The following is a 20547-nucleotide window of genomic DNA, read 5'->3' on the forward strand; positions in this document are numbered from 1 at the left end:
TTGTGTAGTCCGTACACATGCATTGCAACGGACTTGGATAACAGTAAATTCTGAGAGAAACAATACCAGAAAACAGCTGAGGATCTTATTCCATTAGTGCAGAATTGTTGCTGTTTCAACCCTGTCATAAATGCTTAAAACATAGCAGCTGGGTTTGGTTTGATGTGGGGTAAGCAGCTTTGTGGCATTTGTTCCCTGAAAGTGTCTCTTGATGTTTGTGTAGGATCCGCATATCAGAGGGCTTTCACTTTGCTGCCAGTGGAGAGGGGATTGTTAACATGGTGATCGAGCTGCCGATGAAGGTAAAGAACAGCAGGACACCGACTCATGTACAAGACAAAATGTTCACGTTTTCCATTTGCTCCATATGGAGGTTTTATCTGCAGTACTGTAATGTTTATGTACATTTGTGTGTGGTATTACTAGTGATCCTTATTTGTTGGATTTCATCCTCAGGGCATGTCAGGGGACACAGATCGAGAGAATCACTCCTGTATTGTTCAGTACATCCTGTTTCCACCTCACTCTACATCTACTAAGGACAGGTAAGACCTGTGGCAATCACCTGTATAGAGCACATTATTTTAACCACCGTCGTCTGACTGACCTGTTTAAAAAGCCCCTTTATTCATTGAATAATGGGTGACGGCCCATGGCTCAACCTTTGTTGCAAAATAAGGCAACATCATGGAGCAACACACTGCAATAGCTAATCAAATACACATACTGTAAGTGCACATTCCTGGTAGATTACTTTCACAGAATACAGCTTTTGCACACCTGTGGTTTGACAGGTGCATATTCTCCTATGCAATGTATTTTCCGACCAAGGAGCAAATTTTCAGGTTAAGATAACCTTTGTCAGGTTAAGAGAACCTGATGGAGGTCTGAGTACTGAAATGTTGTTCACATTCATTGCAAGTGAGGTGAACAGTGTGGGTTTTTTTTCCCCCTGATTTTGGGAGATTACTTTAAAAGATGAACACTATAATTTTTCTTGTTTAAATTGAGAAGATGGTGAAGGATGATGAAATGATTATTGCGGTGATAATTATCCAGAGCTGCCAAATTCTTCTTTAAAGTATTGTAAACTGCTGCAGTGTTGTGGTCGGTTATAAACCTTCAAACCCATCGATATGTTACATCTCACTTATAGCTGAGGATACAGCTTCTTGTTTTGTAATGTAGTCCTATTTTCGTTCTGAAAATGAGACAATCCTGTTTAAAATGTGTGCGTTATAATGTGGTTACTTTGAGCCCAGGCATCTCATGTACCCGGGTTTCACATTATTTCCGTAACACCTCACCTTCACCCAAACTGATCGGACGCCAGTGATCAAAGTCCTCTTAAGTCCCTTTAGTGGGCCACACGGCAGCCATCTTGACAATGTCCATCTTGACATAAGAATTTCTTCTAGTGACGGAATTCTTAGAATTATTATGTTTTTTAAAGTGCTTCCTTATAATTAAAAGTAGGTCCTTGTTAAGAAAATGGTGAAAAGACTTTTTAGTGTTTTGGGAGTGTCTTAAAATAATAATCTTGAAGGTTTTCATGTAAATAAATATCTGTTAAGTCACTATCTATCGCCGACTGAGGTAACACAAAGGTGATTGAGCCTGTGGCCCACTGATGAAAGCCCTTGCATTTGCTGTAGTACCAAAGATGTACACTGGGTGTCAGTGGTGACTTTTCTGGAAAAAATCAGCACACAGTTAGTGACGCGTTCACCTGGCAGTGGTTGGTCAGCCAGAGAGAGTAGGTGGTTCATAATGACCGGAATAAGATAGCCTAATGTTAGACAATGAAAATGAATGCATGCATGTACATAACGTTATCATTTACTGAATAAAAAATGGTTGCTATAAAAATAAGTGTTATAATTACCGTCTCAGAAGACATCATTCCCTTTTCTGCCAACTGACTGACGTCACACAGCAACACTGGATCTCTGGGAAGCAGTGAGGTCCAAATATACACCTGCAATTGCCTCTTCCGGAAACCTTCGAGATTGTCACTTTACGCAAAGGTGAAAATGGTGGGAAGACAAAGAGGAAGGAGAAATATTGTCCCAACACTGAATGGTAGTGACTTAATAAAAAATGCTACCATTAAGACCATGCAGGGACAATGTTTGTGGTCGATCTCAACATCACTAACCCAACGCAGTTAACGCTATAACAGCAGACATTAAAGTGATCACAACACTGAGATATTTGGCAACTGTAAAAATGTTCTTTTTTTATAACTGTAAAAATGCAACAATTTCTATCATAATTTTCATCATTAGAATGATAACACATTCTTGCATCCAATAATATTCATAATTGCACCTTGTCTTAATAGAGACTAAAGTCTATGATTAAGCCAATCGATTTCATTGTCAATTTCTTACCCAGTTTCACTAAGAATGCATTTTTATTTCTTGTTTTTTAACAACCAATCACAGCTTTAAAATAATACAGTATGTCACACCTAGCAACAAGGTCAACCATGCCTCCCCCACCAAGATAAACCTTCCTGTCCCTTCCTTGCTCAGAGTTGCTCTAAGAAGTTTCCTAAATCACTCTAAAACTAGGAGTCCTTGCTAGAAATGTTAAGGAAAAGTAAGGAGCTCTCTGAGAGGATTCTGGGAATGTTTGTGAATACGGTGTAAACGTGCAGACTTTTGTCCTTGGTAGTGTGACTGACTCTGATGAGCAGAACAAATCCTCTAATAGACTTTCAAAAAGCCAAACCATTGCGAGGTTCTCGGTTGAGCTGTAATGGTACATTTGACGCCTTGCTGTCTTTTGTCTTTGATGGGACTCCAGCTTCTCCACTGATGATGACAACGACACCGAGGTGGAGGCTGTAGATGTGGACATGGAGCTGAACCTTGTGACTGAGTGCTGGGTAGAACCACAGAGCGGCACAGTGATGAACTGCATGGACCAGCATCGCCACTTCCAGGGCCTGAAGTACCAGGAGATCCCTCAAGCAGTGTGTATAACTGATTCAAACTGCAGTTAGTCCCACAGTGATAGTCTGGCCAACTACTTATTTATTATGAAACCAAGCTGAGGGCGTGCAAAGCACTCCGGTTACAGTTGTGTTGTCACAACAGGTTGGATGTATGTAAAGTTATTTGTGTCTAAGAAGCAGTAGGATGTGTTTAATAGCGAGTTACTGTGTTGTTATAGATCTTCCCAAGGGATCTGGCTTGTATGTCCACCATGATGACCTTTGAGTATTTGAGCCAACTATGTCAGAATAAGGAGCAGGTCTGCTCACTGCCAGCTGGGCTCAAGGATGTGAGAGGTAACAAAACACACTGTACATATTATAAATTGTGTAGCAGTATTTTTTTTCAATTAAGAATCTTATGTTGTGAATATTAAGTACAGTAAATGTACATTATGTTTCCTAATCAAAATCTACCTGAAGTATCAAAAGCCAATACAAGTCATAATGGTCTCTGAGTGCTATATTATTCTACTATCATTTTTGATTATTATTTTATTGTTTTACTGTAAGCAGCATTTAACTGAGGAAGTTTAACTTCTTTACTCTGTAATATAATCTATAAGAAAACATCCCCTCATGCACAAGGTAGGACCAAGGTGTAGGTGCAGACTAAACCCTGCCACCTTTCTAGCTTCAAACAGTGTTCTGGGACCTCATTTTCCTCTGAGAACAGCTTGTTTGTTAGCTTATGGAAAGTTGAGTTTGAATGTCTTCTTCAGAACTACATAGTGGCCCTTTTCTAAAGGCTTTCAATGCAGTATGGAAAGTATTGAATTAGGTTTTTTTTAATTTACAAGATTTGGATAAGAATGGAAAAATGCTTTATTGGAAAGGCACAGTAAATAGTAGATGGGTTGCCTGTGTGTGTGCGCAGGAGAAGCCCTGGCCTCTGAGGACAGCATTTACATGGTTCCCTTCCAGTTTGACCTCATTCAGCTGCTTCCGAAATGCCAGCAGGTTGAGCTCTTCTTCCTCACATTCAGTACAGGTACCGCCTGCATCTTCATCTACTTTTTTCTATAGCAGTGTACAATCAAATAAAATTAACATTAAACTGGCAGACTGAGTAAATACCAGGGAATATTTTACCATTTATTTTTCAGAAACAGTAAACTTCCATGTGTGTCTTCACCTTTGTGTCTGTAGGAGTGGAAAATGAGGAGCAGGTTCACAGCTCCTCCTGTCTGCCCAACGAGCTCCTGCTCAGCCTCTTCCACAACAGCCTGGAGCATGAGCTCAGTGACAGAGAAATCCCATTAGCTGACAGTGACCACGTCGCCTTCATGCACCAGATCTTAGAGCGAGAGCGAGACGGCCATGTCGCTCCTTTCTCCTTACCTGTTATAAAAGGTAATGTCTCTGTATCTCATCTGAGCTGTGATTGTGGCTTATATATGTGACTTCCTGAAGGTTTAGATGATAAGATGTATTTTCTGGTGTCTTATCTATCACAATTTTTTCCCTCAATGTGGTGTGTTTTGTCAGAGGAGTATGTTAAGCCTCCAGACAGACAGGACACCATAATGTCATTCCACACTACTGGCAGCAGCAAAGAGGTGATGGGGTCCACCAGCACTTTACAGGTAATCCATCCATATAAAAACCTCAACACACATTCACATTCAAGTGTTGATCCACAATAGTGAATCAGTATGTAAGTTTTCATAAACATTATATAAAGGGCAATATCAGGATTTTATTTTAGATTTTAATATATTCATTATTTTTCTTATTATTATTCTCTATTCACACTTCTCTCTCCCTTATTTCATATCTGTCTCTGTCCCTATCCAGTAAAAGCCCAAAATTCCCAAAGAAATAATCATTTTTTTATACACGATTTATTCATTGAATTTTCCACAATTACAGACACAGACCCTCGTACACAGACCTGGAGAGAAAGCATGATTACAATTGGAGGGGGGGGGGCGACATATTAATAAAATAAAGTAAAAGACAAGACTGAAAAAAACAAAAATAAACAAATACAAAATACTAACAAACAAGACACACTGTGTGCTGCTGGTATAGGGAGAAAACATGGATAAAACATCCTTTATCCAATGGGTATGGGAGGGGGAGACGGGCTCTTCCAGTGTATCAGGATGACACGCCTTGCTAAAAGTGTGAGAAAATCCTCATGTTCGATGAAATAGGGTGGCAGCGAGTTGGCAGTGGGAAGGACCCCAAACATGCGTACTAAAGGTGAGGGGAGGATTCTGGTAGATGTGATGGCCGAGAGTGAGTCAAATACAGACTTCCAAAACAGAGAAAGGGCAGGGCAGGTCCAAAACATATGACTGAGGTTAGCTGGTTCTAGGTGGCACTAATCACAATTTGGATCGGTCCCAGGATAAATGAGAGCTAATTTGCTTTTAGACCACTGGACTCTATGTATTGCTTTGCGCTGTAAAACCCCATGCCGGGCGCAAATAGATGATGCATGGACCCATTTCAGAGCATACTTCCAGACTTCAGGTTCTATCTCCATATTTAGGTCTTCGGACCAAATAGTGCGTAATTTATCAGAGAACGAGGATTGATGTGGAAGTAAAATGTTATATAGCTCTGAGAATGGTGCCTTTGAGGTAAGGATTAAAGTTTAGAATGGTGGGAATCTCTAGGCACCTCACGATTCGATTACCATTCAGAGGGCTGCGATGCGATGATAAAACGATTGTCGATGCCTCTTGATGCATCTTTTTTTTTTCTATACAGGATTTATTTTTTTCTCACTGTGTGACTACTGAAGCAAAGTAGTTGTAATGATCCATACTGAATTAAATTAGAATATCCAAAATATTTGAGTTTAGTTTGACACAACTTGCATATTGTGTGGCTCTTGTCCAGGTCCCGTTTCCCTTCAACTTCACAGAAGCCAAAATGCTTTGGACGCTAGCTTTTAATGCAGAGGGTGCCGGTCTGATTTCACGCTCAGCCATCTCCTGTCTTTGTTATGTGCACGCCATCAACTGTCAAGGCGCTGCACTTCTGCACATCAGAGTTCCGCCTTTTGTGTTCTGCCAAGATTATGTTATCAAGTAACATTTAGAAAATTGATTTTTGACAATTGTCAATCGATTCAGAATCGGCCACGTCTGCATCACGATGCATCCAAGAATCGATTTTTCTCCCACTCCTCAGATCAAGACAAAAAAAGATATATATTTGCAATTATAACAAGAGGATAATGTGCCAGTTCAGTTGCTTACGGATCTGTGTTCAAGTTCTGGACAAACTTGACAGCCTCTTTAGCAGACAGGAGCCAGGTCTTCTCTCCACTGGGCATGGTGATGTGCAGCTTGGCTGGGTTGAGGAGATACAGTTCAGCCATGGGACTCTTATACTTGGCGTGCTGCTTTAGTATATCGGGGCTATAGTCATCACTGAAGCGGACCTTATGGCCTTCGTAGATCAGATCACCTCGTCTGCGAGCCTCACTGATCACCAAGTCTTTAACTTGGAAGCGGTGAAAGCGCAGGATAACTGGTCGTGGTCTGCCTCCCGGCGCAGGTTTGTGTGCGAGGCTCCGGTGCGGCCAGCCCAGCTCAGGGGGTGAAGTGAGGGTCTCTGTGCCGAGGGCATCAGCGAGGAGGTGGGAGAAGAAAGCAGTCCAGCGAGCGCCCTCAATCGACTCCGGCAGGCCGATGATGCAGATGTTTTGGTGCCTGCTGCGCCCCTCTAGGTCCGCCACTTTGACTCTGACTTGTTGTCTCCCTGTAGAGCGGAGTAAGCATTTTCAAGTTGTTGAAGATGCTGGTCAACTTCGGTGGCATTACCCTCCAGAGAACTGATACGCTGTTTGTGGTCTTTAACAGTTGAGTATATGCTATACAGTGTGGATGTCAGCGACTCAAATGATGACTTGAAATCAGGCTGTGGTCCTCAAGTAGCATGCTAACCTCAGCCATAGTTATGCTAGCAGTTTGCAAAGTTTCTTTGTCCTTTTCAGTGGCTCTTCCCTTGTTTTTGGACATTGCTGGGTAGTCGGTATAGCCTTATAAATCAGCTGCGCACAGTTTGAAGGACAGTTGCTAGTCTAGGCTTAAAAAGGTAATTAAAAGTGCGTTAGTGGGAGCGAGCTGAACACGTGTCTACCCTGTACGTCTCATACCGGAAGTCCAAAGAAATAGTCTTAAGAAAATCAATTAATAAATAAAGATTTGGGGTCCCTGGGTAAGGAAGACAGTTAAAGGCCTTGAAGCCATATGTTCTCTGCACAGGTTTCTAATACAAAAAATGTATTTTTTATGTCTGTTGTGCATTTTGTGCAAGTTTGGTTGTTTGGATCATATACTGTATGGCAAAATGTATGTTGATTTGTGAATCACAAACACTCTAATAAAAGTTGTTATTGAGATAATATCCAGCCCTAGCAAATAGAGTCCAGTTGCTCCTAAAAACCAAATTCTGAAATTCCTTTTTTTCTGTTTTGATTTTGCAGAATTCTGGTTTTTAACTTTTCACTCTAATTTTATCAGTGGAAAGTGTCTAATAACGTGTATGAATAAAATGTCAACAAGCTATTAAGATGTAACAGTAGATTTAATGATGCAACACAACATTGCACTATATATAGGAGGCCTGTCAATATAACGTCAGCTGGCAATCAGCTCTCCACTGCCAGCACAACACCAGCGTGCACGTGAATAAATGCTCACTACAGCAAAGTAAATCAGCTTTTATTATAACACCAGAAGCCAAGCTTGGTAAATGACATAAAAACACAGGCGTGGGGCTCCACAGAACACCCAGATGGAGCTGTTGACAGGAGCACTGTTTTGTACAGCAAGGAATTTCAGTACCATCGGAGTACTTTAAGCTTGAAATGGTACCACCTTTTAGATTCAGAATGTCCATTTATTCATTGATTCACTCATCTTACAAATGCATTTTCATTGAAATACTTTTAAAAGCTTATGGCAAATATTGATATGTGTGATTAATTTCAATTAATTGCAACGCTTGTAAATAATTTGATACATTTTTTCGATCGCTTGACATCCCTAAATTATATTAAGGGCTTCAAGTCTGAAATACATGACTGTTAACAAAATGTTCCATTTATTTGTTGTTTAGTAACATACAGGTGAGTTTGCGGGAGACTACTCTCATTTTCGGCCAGCGCTCCTCCTTGTTTGCATTTTTCTGTGCTTGCAGCAGTAATGGTCGTTTGAAGAGGCGTGCTCCTGGTGTTTCTCCTTGTTCTTCACGTGGGCTTTAGACGCTACATGGTCATCGCACATATTTTTACAGCTCCAGTCAACAATATGTGGACAGAATTGCAGATGCAGATCCAGCTGTTAAGAGTTTCTCCAGAGTTGAGCCTCTGAAAAAAAGTGATCATCCAGCAAAACAGCCATCCGCTTAAAAGGTGCAGGATTGGTTATAGGGCACAGGCAGCAGGTGGAATAATGCAGAGTCATGAGGATAACTGCAAAAGAAATGGTATCTTTATTTTAACTAGGGCTGTCAAGCGATTAAATGAACTAATCTAATTAGTTACAAGCTATGTGATTGATTAATCAAAATAAAATGTGCATGCCAATATCTGCCGTAAGCATTTAAAAATATTTCAATGCAAAAATATCTTGTTAGATGAGTAAATCAATGAATAAATGGACATTCTGAACTTTCAAAGGATGTGACATTTCAAGCTCCGATGGTACAGAAATTCCTTGCTGCATAATCTGCACAAAACGGTGCTCATGTCAACGGTTCTATCTGGCAGTTTTTGTAGCCCCACTCCAGTGTGTTTTGATATTGTTAGGATCTTTCCTGACAGTGTTTTATAATTTTTGGCAAATAACTTAATTTTGTGCTTAAATAAAAAAAAAAATGTAGCTGTTGCTAAAATGGAATGGACTACAGTAGAATCTGGGACTTTCATGTCATTCACCAAGCTTGGCTTCTGGTGTTCTAATAAAAGGTGATTTATGATTGCACGTAGACTCACACAGTAACCTACTCAAGTGGCCCACACTGTAGTGCGTAGAGCATTATGTACATGTGCCTCTTTTTTTTTAAAGCGTTATTTTTTAAGTGTAGGCCTAAACTATATTCCCTGTAACTTTAAACACTTAAATGTCTTTACTGATTACACTATTAACTGCAAACAAAGACGCATGTTTGCTTTTACCATGGTAGTTATGCACGGATCAGTTATATCCATGGACACCGCAGAAAATCCATGGAATGAGCGATTCAGGTCATAAAAATAAACATTTGGATTAATATCAGATACATGTAGGTTGCTGGTGGGTGAAATAATACATCTCATTAATGTGTAAAAAATTACATTGCCTGAACTACCGGCAGCAGAAACAATAGAAGTGCGTCTCTCCATTAAGAGAGCTGTGCACAATTATGCACGAGGCACATCAGTTTAGCTTTATTATTTAAATCTCTCTATTAGTTCTGTGTTACTGTTAAAAATACGGTATATGTAGAGATAATGTTTAATTCCCTGCTTGCCTTTTTGACAATGGGCTGTGTACATGTTCATCAAGAGTCTCTATAGCTGTTGAAGCTGACTGACAGCTGATCCAGCTGTGATCGTCAGAAGTGGACGTTGCTTCACGTGATGGGAAACATGGATGCAGTTTAGGTGAAATGGGATGCACTCATTGTTGTGAAGTGATGTAAGGCTGGTCCCATGTGCAAGAAGACCCCCGAACATTGTCTCCCGATGAAACGTTAGTTTTTTGTCCTTAAAACAGAATTTGTCAAATCATGGCAAATTCTTCAATATCCCTCTTCTTACAGTCAATTCCATTTTTATTGCTGTGATTTATTGCAACTCGGTGATTCCGTCCGCATTTTCTGCATCGTGGAAATCATAGGGCCCTAAATGATCTGTACTATAATGACTGACACAATTATTTCAGTATAAAGTCCATTTCCATCACAAACTCATCAAGTCACAGTCACCACTGTGCTGCTCGCAGTTTTCAAAATACTGATTTAATTTGTAATTTACTTTCTTTTCACTAATTATTTTGAGTTGGTACTACTTGTATTTTGCTCTGTTAAACTAGTCAGTGAAACTCAACACTTCCTGCTGATTTTTTTAAATTAAAGGCCTAGCAGGAAAGGGAGGTTTGATAACCCTTGAGCTGCTGGAAAATTTTGTGAAACATTAGTATTGGAAATCTGCAAATCTGCATCCATTTCCTCTCTGTCCCTGGCAGAGTTTCAGTAATGCAGACCTTGTGGATGAAGAGCCTTTGCTGGGGGAGAGGAGCTGCTCTACTCAACAGTGGAGGTGCTACGTCAAGTACATCAGCTCCCAGCAGATCCTCCTCACCTTCCTCCCTGCTTCCTTCAGAGGTACGCATTCATTTATGTTGTATCATGTTGTATAAGTCATTCTTAGATTTTCAACCACATTCTCAGAATGCAGAAATGTTAAATGTGGGTACCATGTTTATCTGGCAGATGTTCTGATGTTGATGACATCAGGGCTGGAGACAGAGCCTCAGAGTCATGTCAGCACACAGGAAGATGACACTCTGACTCCCAGCAACAAATCTCAGGCTGACTCCCTGTCTGGCTCGACCAGTGGGCTCGACAGATCTGAGTCTGGCCTCAGTCTGGCCAGCAAACTGCGAAGGAGTTCCAGCAGCGGACACTTCACTGCCAAGTCCCCTGTGCTCTCACCACGGTCCGAGGGCCAGACTGGGCCCGCTGACCCCCTGACCCTGGTCCAGGACGGCTGGGACAGCAGAGTGTCTGAGACAGAGACTGGAACCCCAGGCTCAGGTCTCTCTAATGCTCTTGTATCAAAATAAAAAGTCAAAAATGATTGACAGGCCAAAGTTAAGCAACACACTTGTTAAATGTTACCACGCTACATAAATGTATTTTTACACACAACAGGTAGGACTGAATGATTTGGGGAAAATATTTCTTTCTCATATAATATTTCTTACTTCCCAGATCTGGGAGAAAAAGAGGGAGTCCAGTTCTCTGAACCACAGAAGGCAGATTTCCACATCAGCTTCAGCAGGGAGGGTTCTCAGCCGAGTACCAGTGACAGCAGCCAAATCAAGTGCCCAGTCTACGTCTACAACTGCTCCCTGGAGCACCTCAAGGAGCAACTGGTACACCCCACCTCTAATCGCCAACCCAGGGACATCTTCTTCAGGTACTGTGCTCACTTGCAGCAAAAAAGACAATTGCTGGGTCAAATACTATAAGAAAGAAAACTGGTACCCATGTAGAAAAGGTTTCAAGGAATTACAGTGGTAATCATAATAATAGTTTTAAGATTTTCATCTAATTTGGCATTAATTACTCACTGTTAAGTTACGATGTAATCAACATTAATTATCAAGATAGATTATGATAATTCCCATTGTTACAACTTGGATCTTATTTTTTTGTTTTAGTTTCCATTCCTTTTTGTAATAATAGTAATTCCTCACCAAGGTCATTTCTGAGATCTGGGGATACAGGGAAATCACTCAAGGTAGTCAAAGTGATCGGGACAGTGGGAGTCTGCAGCCAAAGATAGTGGAGAGTTTTGCAGTGAACTGGCTGGCTGTCCCAAGTGGTGTGAAAATAATGTTTTATGCTACCCAGAGTGTATCTGTGTCAGCCAATCCTATTTTAAACATTTTACCTTTGGGTGATGTGGGTCCTGTGGCTAGTTTTAATTTGTATACACTTAGTTGCAGATATTGGGGTCGGGAGGTAGAGTCAAGTCCTTTTCCCATTTTGTGCTTATGAGAGTTATGGAGCTTTCTGACACGAACATATTTTATAAAGTTTTGAGCTGCTGTTTTTGTGCCTCTGCACTGACGACAACAGTGGACAGAGGCATTATGTTTTCATTTGTCCGTCCAATTGTGAGCATGATATCTCGAGAACGCATAGGATTTATTTAAATTTGGTATAAGTGCCCATAATGACTCAAGGGTGAACTGATGCCAACAAAGTCTGCAAGAAATCTGAGCATCTGTGAAGACAAAGGCGGGGTTTGAGCATATTGCATCTGTATAACATCAGAAAGATGAGGTCCTACCTGAATCAGTGTCCCCCTCAGCCCCTTGTGCAGGCACTAGTCATTTCTCGCCGTGGTAACTGTTACATCCCTCTGGCAGGGCTGCCGCCATGCACAGTCAAGCAGTAGAGGAACAAAATGTTGCAGCACATCTGGTCTTCAAGTCACTAATACTTGCCTACAGTGGCCACTAACGCAGCAGCCACCTATATAAAATCACTGCAATTTGCAAATGAATGGCGACTTCTCCTACCATCACTGCGAGGCTGGAAATCTCAATCCCAGATCTTTTCCTGTGTACTCCCTCAGTGATGGGACAAGTTACTGAACTCACTGCAGTCAGCAGAATCCCTTTGTCTTCGAAAATCACTTGAAGAGCTGCTTCCTCTGAAAGTACATACTCTCCTACTATGCTCTTTCTTTCTCTCTCTCTCTCTCTCTCTCTCTCTGCCTGTTTCTTGATTGTTCTCTTATGCACTTATGTTACTTCATACACCTGCAGCCTTGTGTCTTATCAAGTGGAACATGAATCTGAGTGTTGCAGCACTTCGACTGTGTCATTTGACTGTACCTCATTTGTAAGTTGCTTTGGACGAAAGAATTTGCCAAATGAATATAAAAACAATATAAATGTCATGTAAGCTTCTGGTATGAAACAGGTAAGTTTCATACCAGAAGCACCTTGGAAATTGTTTCACCATTTGTGTGCACCATTGCACTTCTGACTTAGGGTTAGGTTATTAATGAACCAGATAATTTCTAATAGATCAAAATATGATTTGTACCGATGATTCAACCAGTAGAGTTTCAGGGGCTAACAACAATGTTTATTCAAAAAATCTGGATAGCCTATTAGTTTGTTTGCAACCTGTCTGATGCTACTTTATGTTCCCAGATTTCAGCAATTAGTTTGGTAAGTATAATGTTATTAAAACCTATTTGATTTATGGACAAACCTACAGGTGCATCTCAATAAATTAGAATATCATGAAAATGTTAATTTATTTCAGTAACTCAATTTAAAAAGTGAAACTCATATGTTGTATAGATTCATTACAGCCAAAGTGAAATATTTCAGCCTTTATTTGTTTTAATCTTGATGATTATAGCTTACAGCTCACGAAAACCCCAAATTCAGTCTCCCAGAAAATTAGAATGTTGTGAGCCTTTAAATGGTCTCTCAGTCTGGTTCAGTAGGCTTCACAATCATGGGGAAGACTGCTGACCTGACAGTTGTGCAGAAGACAGTCATTGACACCCTCCACAAGGAGGGTAAGCCTCAAAAGCTCATTGCTAAAGAAGCTGGCTGTTCACAGAGTGCTGTATCCAAGCATATTCATAGAAAGTTGAGTGGAAGGAAAAAGTGTGGAAGAAAAAGGTGCACAAGCAGCAGGGATGACCGCAGCCTGGAGAGGATTGTCAAGAAAAGGCCAATCAAAAGTGTGGGGGAGCTTCACAAGGAGTGGACTGAGGCTGGAGTTACTGCATCAAGAGCCACCACACACAGACGGATCCTGGACATGGGCTTCAAATGTCGCATTCCTCTTGTCAAGCCGCTCCTGAACAAACAACATCAGAAGCGTCTTACCTGGGCTAAAGAAAAAAAGAACTGGTCTGTTGCTCAGTGGTCCAAAGTCCTCTTTTCAGATGAGTCAATTTTGCATTTCATTTGGAAATCAAGGTCCCAGAGTCTGGAGGGTGAGTGGAGAGGCACACAATCCAAGATGCTTGAAGTCCAGTGTGAAGTTTCCACAGTCTGTGTTGATTTGGGGAGCCATGTCATCTGCTGCTGTTGGTCCACTGTGCTTTATTAAGTCCAGAGTCAACGCAGCCGTCTACCAGGACATTTTAGAGCACTTCATGCTTCCTTCTGCAGACAAGCTTTATGGAGATGCTGACTTCATTTTCCAGCAGGACTTGGCACCTGCCCACACTGTCAAAAGTACCAAAACCTGGTTCAATGACCATGGGATTACTGTGCTTGATTGGCCAGCACACTCGCCTGACCTGAACCCCACAGAGAATCTATGGGGCATTGCCAAGAGAAAGATGAGAGACATGAGACCCAACAATGCAGTAGAGCTGAAGGCTGCTATTGAAGCAACCTGGGCTTCCATAACACCTCAGCAGTGCCACAGGCTGATCGACTCCATGCCACGCCGCATTGAGGCAGTAATTCATACAAAAGGGGCTCAAACCAAGAAATGAGTGCATACATGAACATACTTTTCAGAAAGACGACTTCACTTTTTAAATTGAATTACTGAAATAAATGAACTTTTCCACCATATTCTAATTTATTGAGCTGCACCTGTAGAAGAGCCAAGATGTAATAAACATGGATTGTCCTTTAATTAATTATTTCCCCACCAGTGTTTCACATTACTGACAGAATTTTTGTCAGCAGTACGTTGCAGCCCAGTTAACATGTGTGTCTTTGATTGTCTTTGCGCGTGAGAATAGAGCTCCTGATGCTGACTCCTGGGAGATGAATCAGCAGATGAAGTTCAGGTAGCACTGCTTGACTCTGTTTTTCTGCTCTCCTGCTCTCCTTGCTGAGGTGCTGCTCAGCTTTCATTGGACACCTCTGAGAAGTTAGGATGCGCTTGTTTTCTGTAGAGAGGGAAGTGTTGCTCTTCTTATACTGTTACCTCCAAAGCCATCTTCCCTTCCCAGGCCTGTCTGTGCCTCCTTAGGCTTGTGTTGCTGCATACACACAGTAGACGCAGTGCTGCCATGAGTCATTAGTTTACATGATATTCCATCAAAAACAATGCAACACTGCAACAGTTAGTCATCAACATGAGGAAGTCAGGAGGTCAAGATGGAGGTCTTCTATCCAAGAATATCACACTATACATCTGGATGCAAGGGTTTGTGCATTAAAACTGATGCTTACAGTATGTGCTGGCAGTTGACTGTTTGCTAACATGTTTGGATGAAAGTTTGTCAGATGTTTTGTTTTGATCTTGTTGTAGAGTTCCTCTAATAACAAGTGGCCCAAAAAGTCAGTAAACGTGAAGTGTTTAATAATGGTATTTTGCAGCATCCAGGCAATTTGACATTGACATTACACAAGTTAAATATTCCTTCGAATGGAAACTTCTGTTGCACTAATAACAGGTATGGCTAGGAACATTAGTGCGAATGGTTGGGGGCACTAAGGCCAGACTCAGAACGCAGGCGGATTTAACCCCTCCTGCGAATGGAGGAGAAATCTGGGCGGCGAGCTTGGTCGATGCCGAGGGATTATCTGTTAATGTGAGGAGTGTACACATCCAGTCTCAAACCCCCCAAACTGCTCCAGATTTGCTGGGGCTGCCACTGATAAATATCAAACAAAATCTGGATAACATATGATTATCATTACGTCAGTACTTTCACAATAGCCTGCTACAGGCTGGCCACACTGGCTCCGTGAGCAGCACGTGTGCGTGGCGTAACACCTTGCTTTTTATTTCGGCTTCTATGTTAACAGGTCAGAGCAGCCACACTGGCTGTGAGAGTCACGTTTGTCACGCACTCATGGTTTTTTTCCAAATAGACCTGAAAAAATGACCTATACAGGCATATCGACACCATACCAGTGTTCTTCTACGCTTTTTACATCTGCCAACGCTTTTTTTTCTTTTTTTTTTGAATCTCCTCTCCTGTTCTCATTGACTTCAATGACTCGTTTGTTTTGCTTTGGTTTTTTCTGACTGCAATGTATTAACATTACTACAGCAAGTTGTCTTGATTTGTTTACATGAGAGATCACGTGAGAGAGATCACGTGAGAGAGATCACGTGAGGTGGTGCACGGCTCCCTCAGGCACGATAATCTTCCTGTGGTTTGTTATGAGCTGTTATTTTCAAGTCATGTAGTGTGTGCAGGTTTTAGATTAGAAAGAAGAATATCTGTGAAGATTCTCCTTATGTGCGTGATGCAACCCAATTTCACAGTTGGTTAGGATTTTAAAAGTCCTGTAGTGTGGCTGGGTCTTAGAGGGAAACTCCCAATTTTTCACATTAAAGGTCTTGGGGAGTATTACTGCATCTGTGAAAAAGTAGTAAAACTTATGTGCTCCAGAGAAGGCACCTATCCATAACGGTCAGTCACGAGTCAAACATTTTGGCCACTTATCTGTATTATTGTCCCAAGTGTCCGGTGATTCATGTGAGCCATACCCTCCACCTCAGAAGCTAACTTGCCTATCATTAGCCATGCTACAACTGCTGCGGACTTATTTATTCCTGGCATTATAGGCTGCCTTACACAATATTGTAAGCCTGGTTTAATATGTAACAGAATTTCTTACAATATAAGCAGTAGGGGGTCCATGTTCTGTCATAGCCAAGGAGTCTATGGCCTGACAAACATTGAAGACCCCTGCCGCAGGGGAAAACAAGTTCTGTAAAGTTCTTATTATTCTTATTATGTAGTAAATAATAAGACACTTGATTCATCAACATGCGTTGTGTTATTGTTATACACCTGTTACTCCTACAGCACATTTTCTTTTGATACAGAGAGTACAGAGGGATCCTTTCCTCTCAACTTTTGTGCTTTCTTGCAGAAATGCCTGTTGGTCAATTTTTGTGTGCACATGGTGGTGGTGGCCTGTGTGTGTTGTCTGGAGTGTGCCACCAGATTGATTATAGACCCTTAGTTGTATCAAATTAATACAACCTATAAAATAAAAGATCAAGAGGGCTTTTTGTTGTATTTTGGGATAAAGAGAACTTTTCTTTAAAGTCATCATGAGATGAAAGGGTAAATGTTAAAACAGGACACAAATTCTGTCTTCTGGTTTAACATGAGATGGAATCTGATAGGCAGACACCATATAGCTATATATATATATATATATATATATATATATATATATTGCTATTTCATATTAATTCATCTTTTAAATACAGAGAAATTAAACCGATTTATTATTTGGCAAATGGTATATGACTATGCCTCTGCGCTGGCGTGACCGTGGTAGGAGACACTCAGGCTGTGTATGTATGCCCATATGTCCCTCCTTCCAATTCTAGAATGCAATATCTCAAGAATGTCTTGAGGGAATTTGTTCAAATTTGGTACAAATGTCCACTTGGACTCAATGATGAACTGATTAGATTTTGGTGGTCAAAGGTCATGGTCATTGTTACCTCATTGCGCACCATTTTCGTGTACACGATATCTCAGAAACAAATCGAGGAAATGTCTTCAAATTTGGTTCAAAATACATTTTTACACAAATGTCTTATAGGATGAAATGATTACGTTATGACAATTGATTTCAGAGGTCACTTTGTCATCATAATATTCTGCTAAATATGTTCTTCCCTTGCTCAAATCCTGCCCTTGTCTGTACTGAAAATGCACAGTTTTAAGCGGTTAAGGTCTGTTTTCACCTGTTAAATGTTTCCGTTAAGTGTTTTTCTTAAAGCATGACGCTTCAAACGCATGCTGTGGAGTTACAGCTCTCCCTCTCAAGCTTGTTGGCTTCTTTGACTTTGCTTACTGTAGTTGAGATCTGGGCTAATGCTTTCTAGAGCTTATGCAAAATCACTTGGAATTGAATTGTCTGTATTTTTAACTGAAATTGTATTTCTACATATATTTTAGATTAAGTTTATGCCTTTAAAAATAAATATATTGGGAAATATCCTTCCTTAGTCTTTTTAACTCGACATGTTTGCTTCCTGTCTCTGTGTGTCTGTTGTGCTGTCTTCCTCTGGCAGGTCACTGTCTCAGGACCGCAGCAGTCCGTCCCCTTTGACTGAACTCCTAGCTCAGCCTCACAAACACAACGAACTGGCTAACTACTGCAGCCTGCTACAGGAGCACTACCACCAGTGCTACGTCAAAGGTGACCTCCCTCTACAAGTATAAAATTCAATCCATCGTAAAATTCATATATGTTTTTTGTAATATGTGTTTATTATTTTGGAATCAGAAGTAACAATAATCGACAATAAAAAAGGAGAAAACAACAAGGTGCTTCACAATAGACACAGCACATTAGTCTTTGCCCTCAAAAAATTTCAGAATTTTCAGAAATGTAAAAATTTCCTAGATCTTATTAAATACGTCTCACCTGTCTTCATCATAAAATCTCAGTCTTTCCAGATGTAATGTGTTTGACATTTCTATCAGCCACATAAAGTACATGGGAACAGCTTCCACTTTGCACGCAGTACTATCTTTTTTTGCAATCACCATTCCAAACAAAACAGCAGTTTTTTTCATTCTTATTTGCATGAGACAAGGAACGAGTGGATCCAAGAATAGCAATGAGTGGGTCGGTCTTTCTACTGTATGTGTAACCATGTTGGGTAGTTGTCCGAGGTAGCAGGCGGGCCATTTTTCCACAACGGGAGAATAGATAATTGAGCAGCCCAGTAACACAATTTAAAATTTGGTATGGTAAAACCACCTTAATTTTTTGGTGAGTGTTTTTTAGATATTCTGAAGGCTTAATAATTTCACTATTAAGCTCTAAGAGTTTGTAATATGAATTAATCAACACAGTAACAACCTGATATCCCCCTCACAGGCTTTTTTAAAGCCTGCCTTGATATTTTCTTAAGCATGACAGAGAATATTAAGGCAGCAGCAGGAGGATTTCACATTTCCTCCAAAGTTGTATTGTTAATGGGATCGAATTGTGTTGACTGTCACTGACTTTCATTTGAATTTTGGAAAAACACCGGCTTCCTTCAAGTTGGCTAATCGGAAAGTTGCACTGCTGCAATGCAACAAAAATCCAACATTTCTGTTTATAAGATAAAGCTGTTCAAGATGTGTGTTCTTTTGATATACAAATAAAAAGTGGCTGTGTAACTGAAGATGTGTCAACCACAGCATCAGTCATTTAATTGCTCGCTGTGTTCCTTAGGCGTGTACCGCAGTCTGCAGCAGTCCTACAGCATCAGCTCCCAGGATGTCCTGATGGCCATGGACTACTGTGAAGAATCCCTGCAGGAAATTGATGTCACCTCCTTTTTGCACACCCTCTGTGGACACATCAGGGTCTTCTGGGAGCATGGTGAGGCTCCAGGATGGCGTGGGAATCCAAAACCTTCCAGGAGCCCTGCCACCTTTCTCATTGGAGAAGTTGAGGACGATCGACCAGATGAAAGGGCTGCCGTGGCCTCCTCATCCAGGTATCTGTGTGTATACATTCTACGTTGTACCTGCTGTATCTTAGGCAACTGGACTTGTTTCAGTTTCTTGAAGACGGTTCACCTCTCATCCAAGAGGCTTCTTCAGTTCTAACTAACCGGAGGGAAAGTACAGAGTACTTACAGAGTCTTTGGGGACACGTGTGAGCTCTGAGTTTCAGAGTCGTTAGGGCCACTTGTGGGTCGTTGACCCAACCGGCCTTCATGTGGGTTGTTAGGGCTAGGTGAGCCCAGGTGTGACTGGTTGTTAAACTGTCTGGGGAGAGAACTCAGTACTGCATTGTAGGTGGGTGATAAGTAATGTTGTAGGCCTCCTCCTCTGTTCAAAGATGGTCATTCCAGTTTGACATAGATGGATTCTTTTACTCATCTTTCAAACCATCTGTCCTCTCTGGCCAAGACGTTTACATTGTTGTCCTCAAAGGAATGATTTGTCTCCTTCAGATATAAGTGGACAGCAGAGTCTTGACCTGAGGAGTTGGCCCTCCTGTCTTGTGCCATTTGTTCATGGAGAGGTTGTTTTGTCTCCCAAATGTACAAATCTGTGCAGTCCTGGCTGCAGTGAAGAGCATAAACTATATTACTCTGTTTATGCCTGGGTGTTTTGTCCTTTTGTCCTATGCCTGGGTGTTTCTGCCTCAGTGTGTTGGTAGGTTTAAAGTGAACTGGAATATGATGTTTATTGAAGATCCTCCTGAGTTTCTCAGATGTTCCTGTGATGTAGGGAATGATGATGTTGTGACGTTTTAACGTCTCCTCCTCTCTGTCTGCTCTGGATCTTTTAGAGGTTTTGACAAAGGTCCAGTTTGGGTAGCCACAGGTTTTAAGTGCTCCCCTGATGTGCTTCTGTTCCTTCTCCTTCCCCTCTGTCTTAGTGGGCATGGTCTCAGCCTGATGGTTTAAGGTTCTGATGACCTCCAGCTTGTGCTCCAGTGGGTGATGAGAGTCGATCAGCAAGTATTGATCTGTGTGTGTAGGTTTTCTGTACACCTCAATGTTGAGGCTTCTGTCTTCTTCAATGTGTACTGTGCAGTCCAAGAAGGGCAGACTGTCTCCTCTGACATCTTCCTGTGTGAACTTGATGTTATTGTCCACAGCATTTATATGTTCTGTGAAGGCTTCCACTTCCCTTGCTCTGATTTTGACCCAGGTGTCGTCCCCATACCTGAACCAGTGGCTAGGAGCAGTTCCTGTTAAGGTAATCAAGGCTCTGCACTGAACTTCCTTCATGTAGAGGTTGGCCACCATTGGGGACACCGGTGTGCCCATGGCACAGCCGTGTTTCTGTCTGTAGAAACCTTCACTGTACTGGAAGTAGGTGTTCGACACACAGAGGTCCAGTAAGGATCAAATGTGGTCTGGGGTGAAGTTGGTTC

General features: G+C 41.3%; 1 protein-coding gene across 5 annotated transcripts in view; it reads left to right on the forward strand.

The window, feature by feature from the left end:
• Positions 1-20547, forward strand: part of szt2 (SZT2 subunit of KICSTOR complex) — a 188766-nt gene that overhangs the window by 21726 nt on the left and 146493 nt on the right. For 3 of the 5 annotated variants that reach the window (XM_084355904.1, XM_084355903.1, XM_084355906.1), the window contains exons 17-29: positions 224-302; positions 457-545; positions 2812-2980; positions 3181-3298; positions 3879-3992; positions 4151-4354; positions 4490-4587; positions 10195-10333; positions 10442-10765; positions 10943-11150; positions 14472-14519; positions 17729-17856; positions 18886-19153. In XM_084355904.1, coding sequence (XP_084212030.1) covers positions 224-302; positions 457-545; positions 2812-2980; positions 3181-3298; positions 3879-3992; positions 4151-4354; positions 4490-4587; positions 10195-10333; positions 10442-10765; positions 10943-11150; positions 14472-14519; positions 17729-17856; positions 18886-19153 — 1986 coding nt within the window. The remainder of the gene's footprint in view (positions 1-223; positions 303-456; positions 546-2811; positions 2981-3180; positions 3299-3878; positions 3993-4150; positions 4355-4489; positions 4588-10194; positions 10334-10441; positions 10766-10942; positions 11151-14471; positions 14520-17728; positions 17857-18885; positions 19154-20547) is intronic. The other 2 variants (XM_084355907.1, XM_084355905.1) reach the window with 1 other exon arrangement.

The sequence above is a fragment of the Pagrus pagrus genome (genome assembly GCF_965226575.1).
Source record: "Pagrus pagrus genome assembly, chromosome: 6".
In the NCBI taxonomy this organism is placed as follows: Eukaryota; Metazoa; Chordata; class Actinopteri; order Spariformes; family Sparidae; genus Pagrus; species Pagrus pagrus.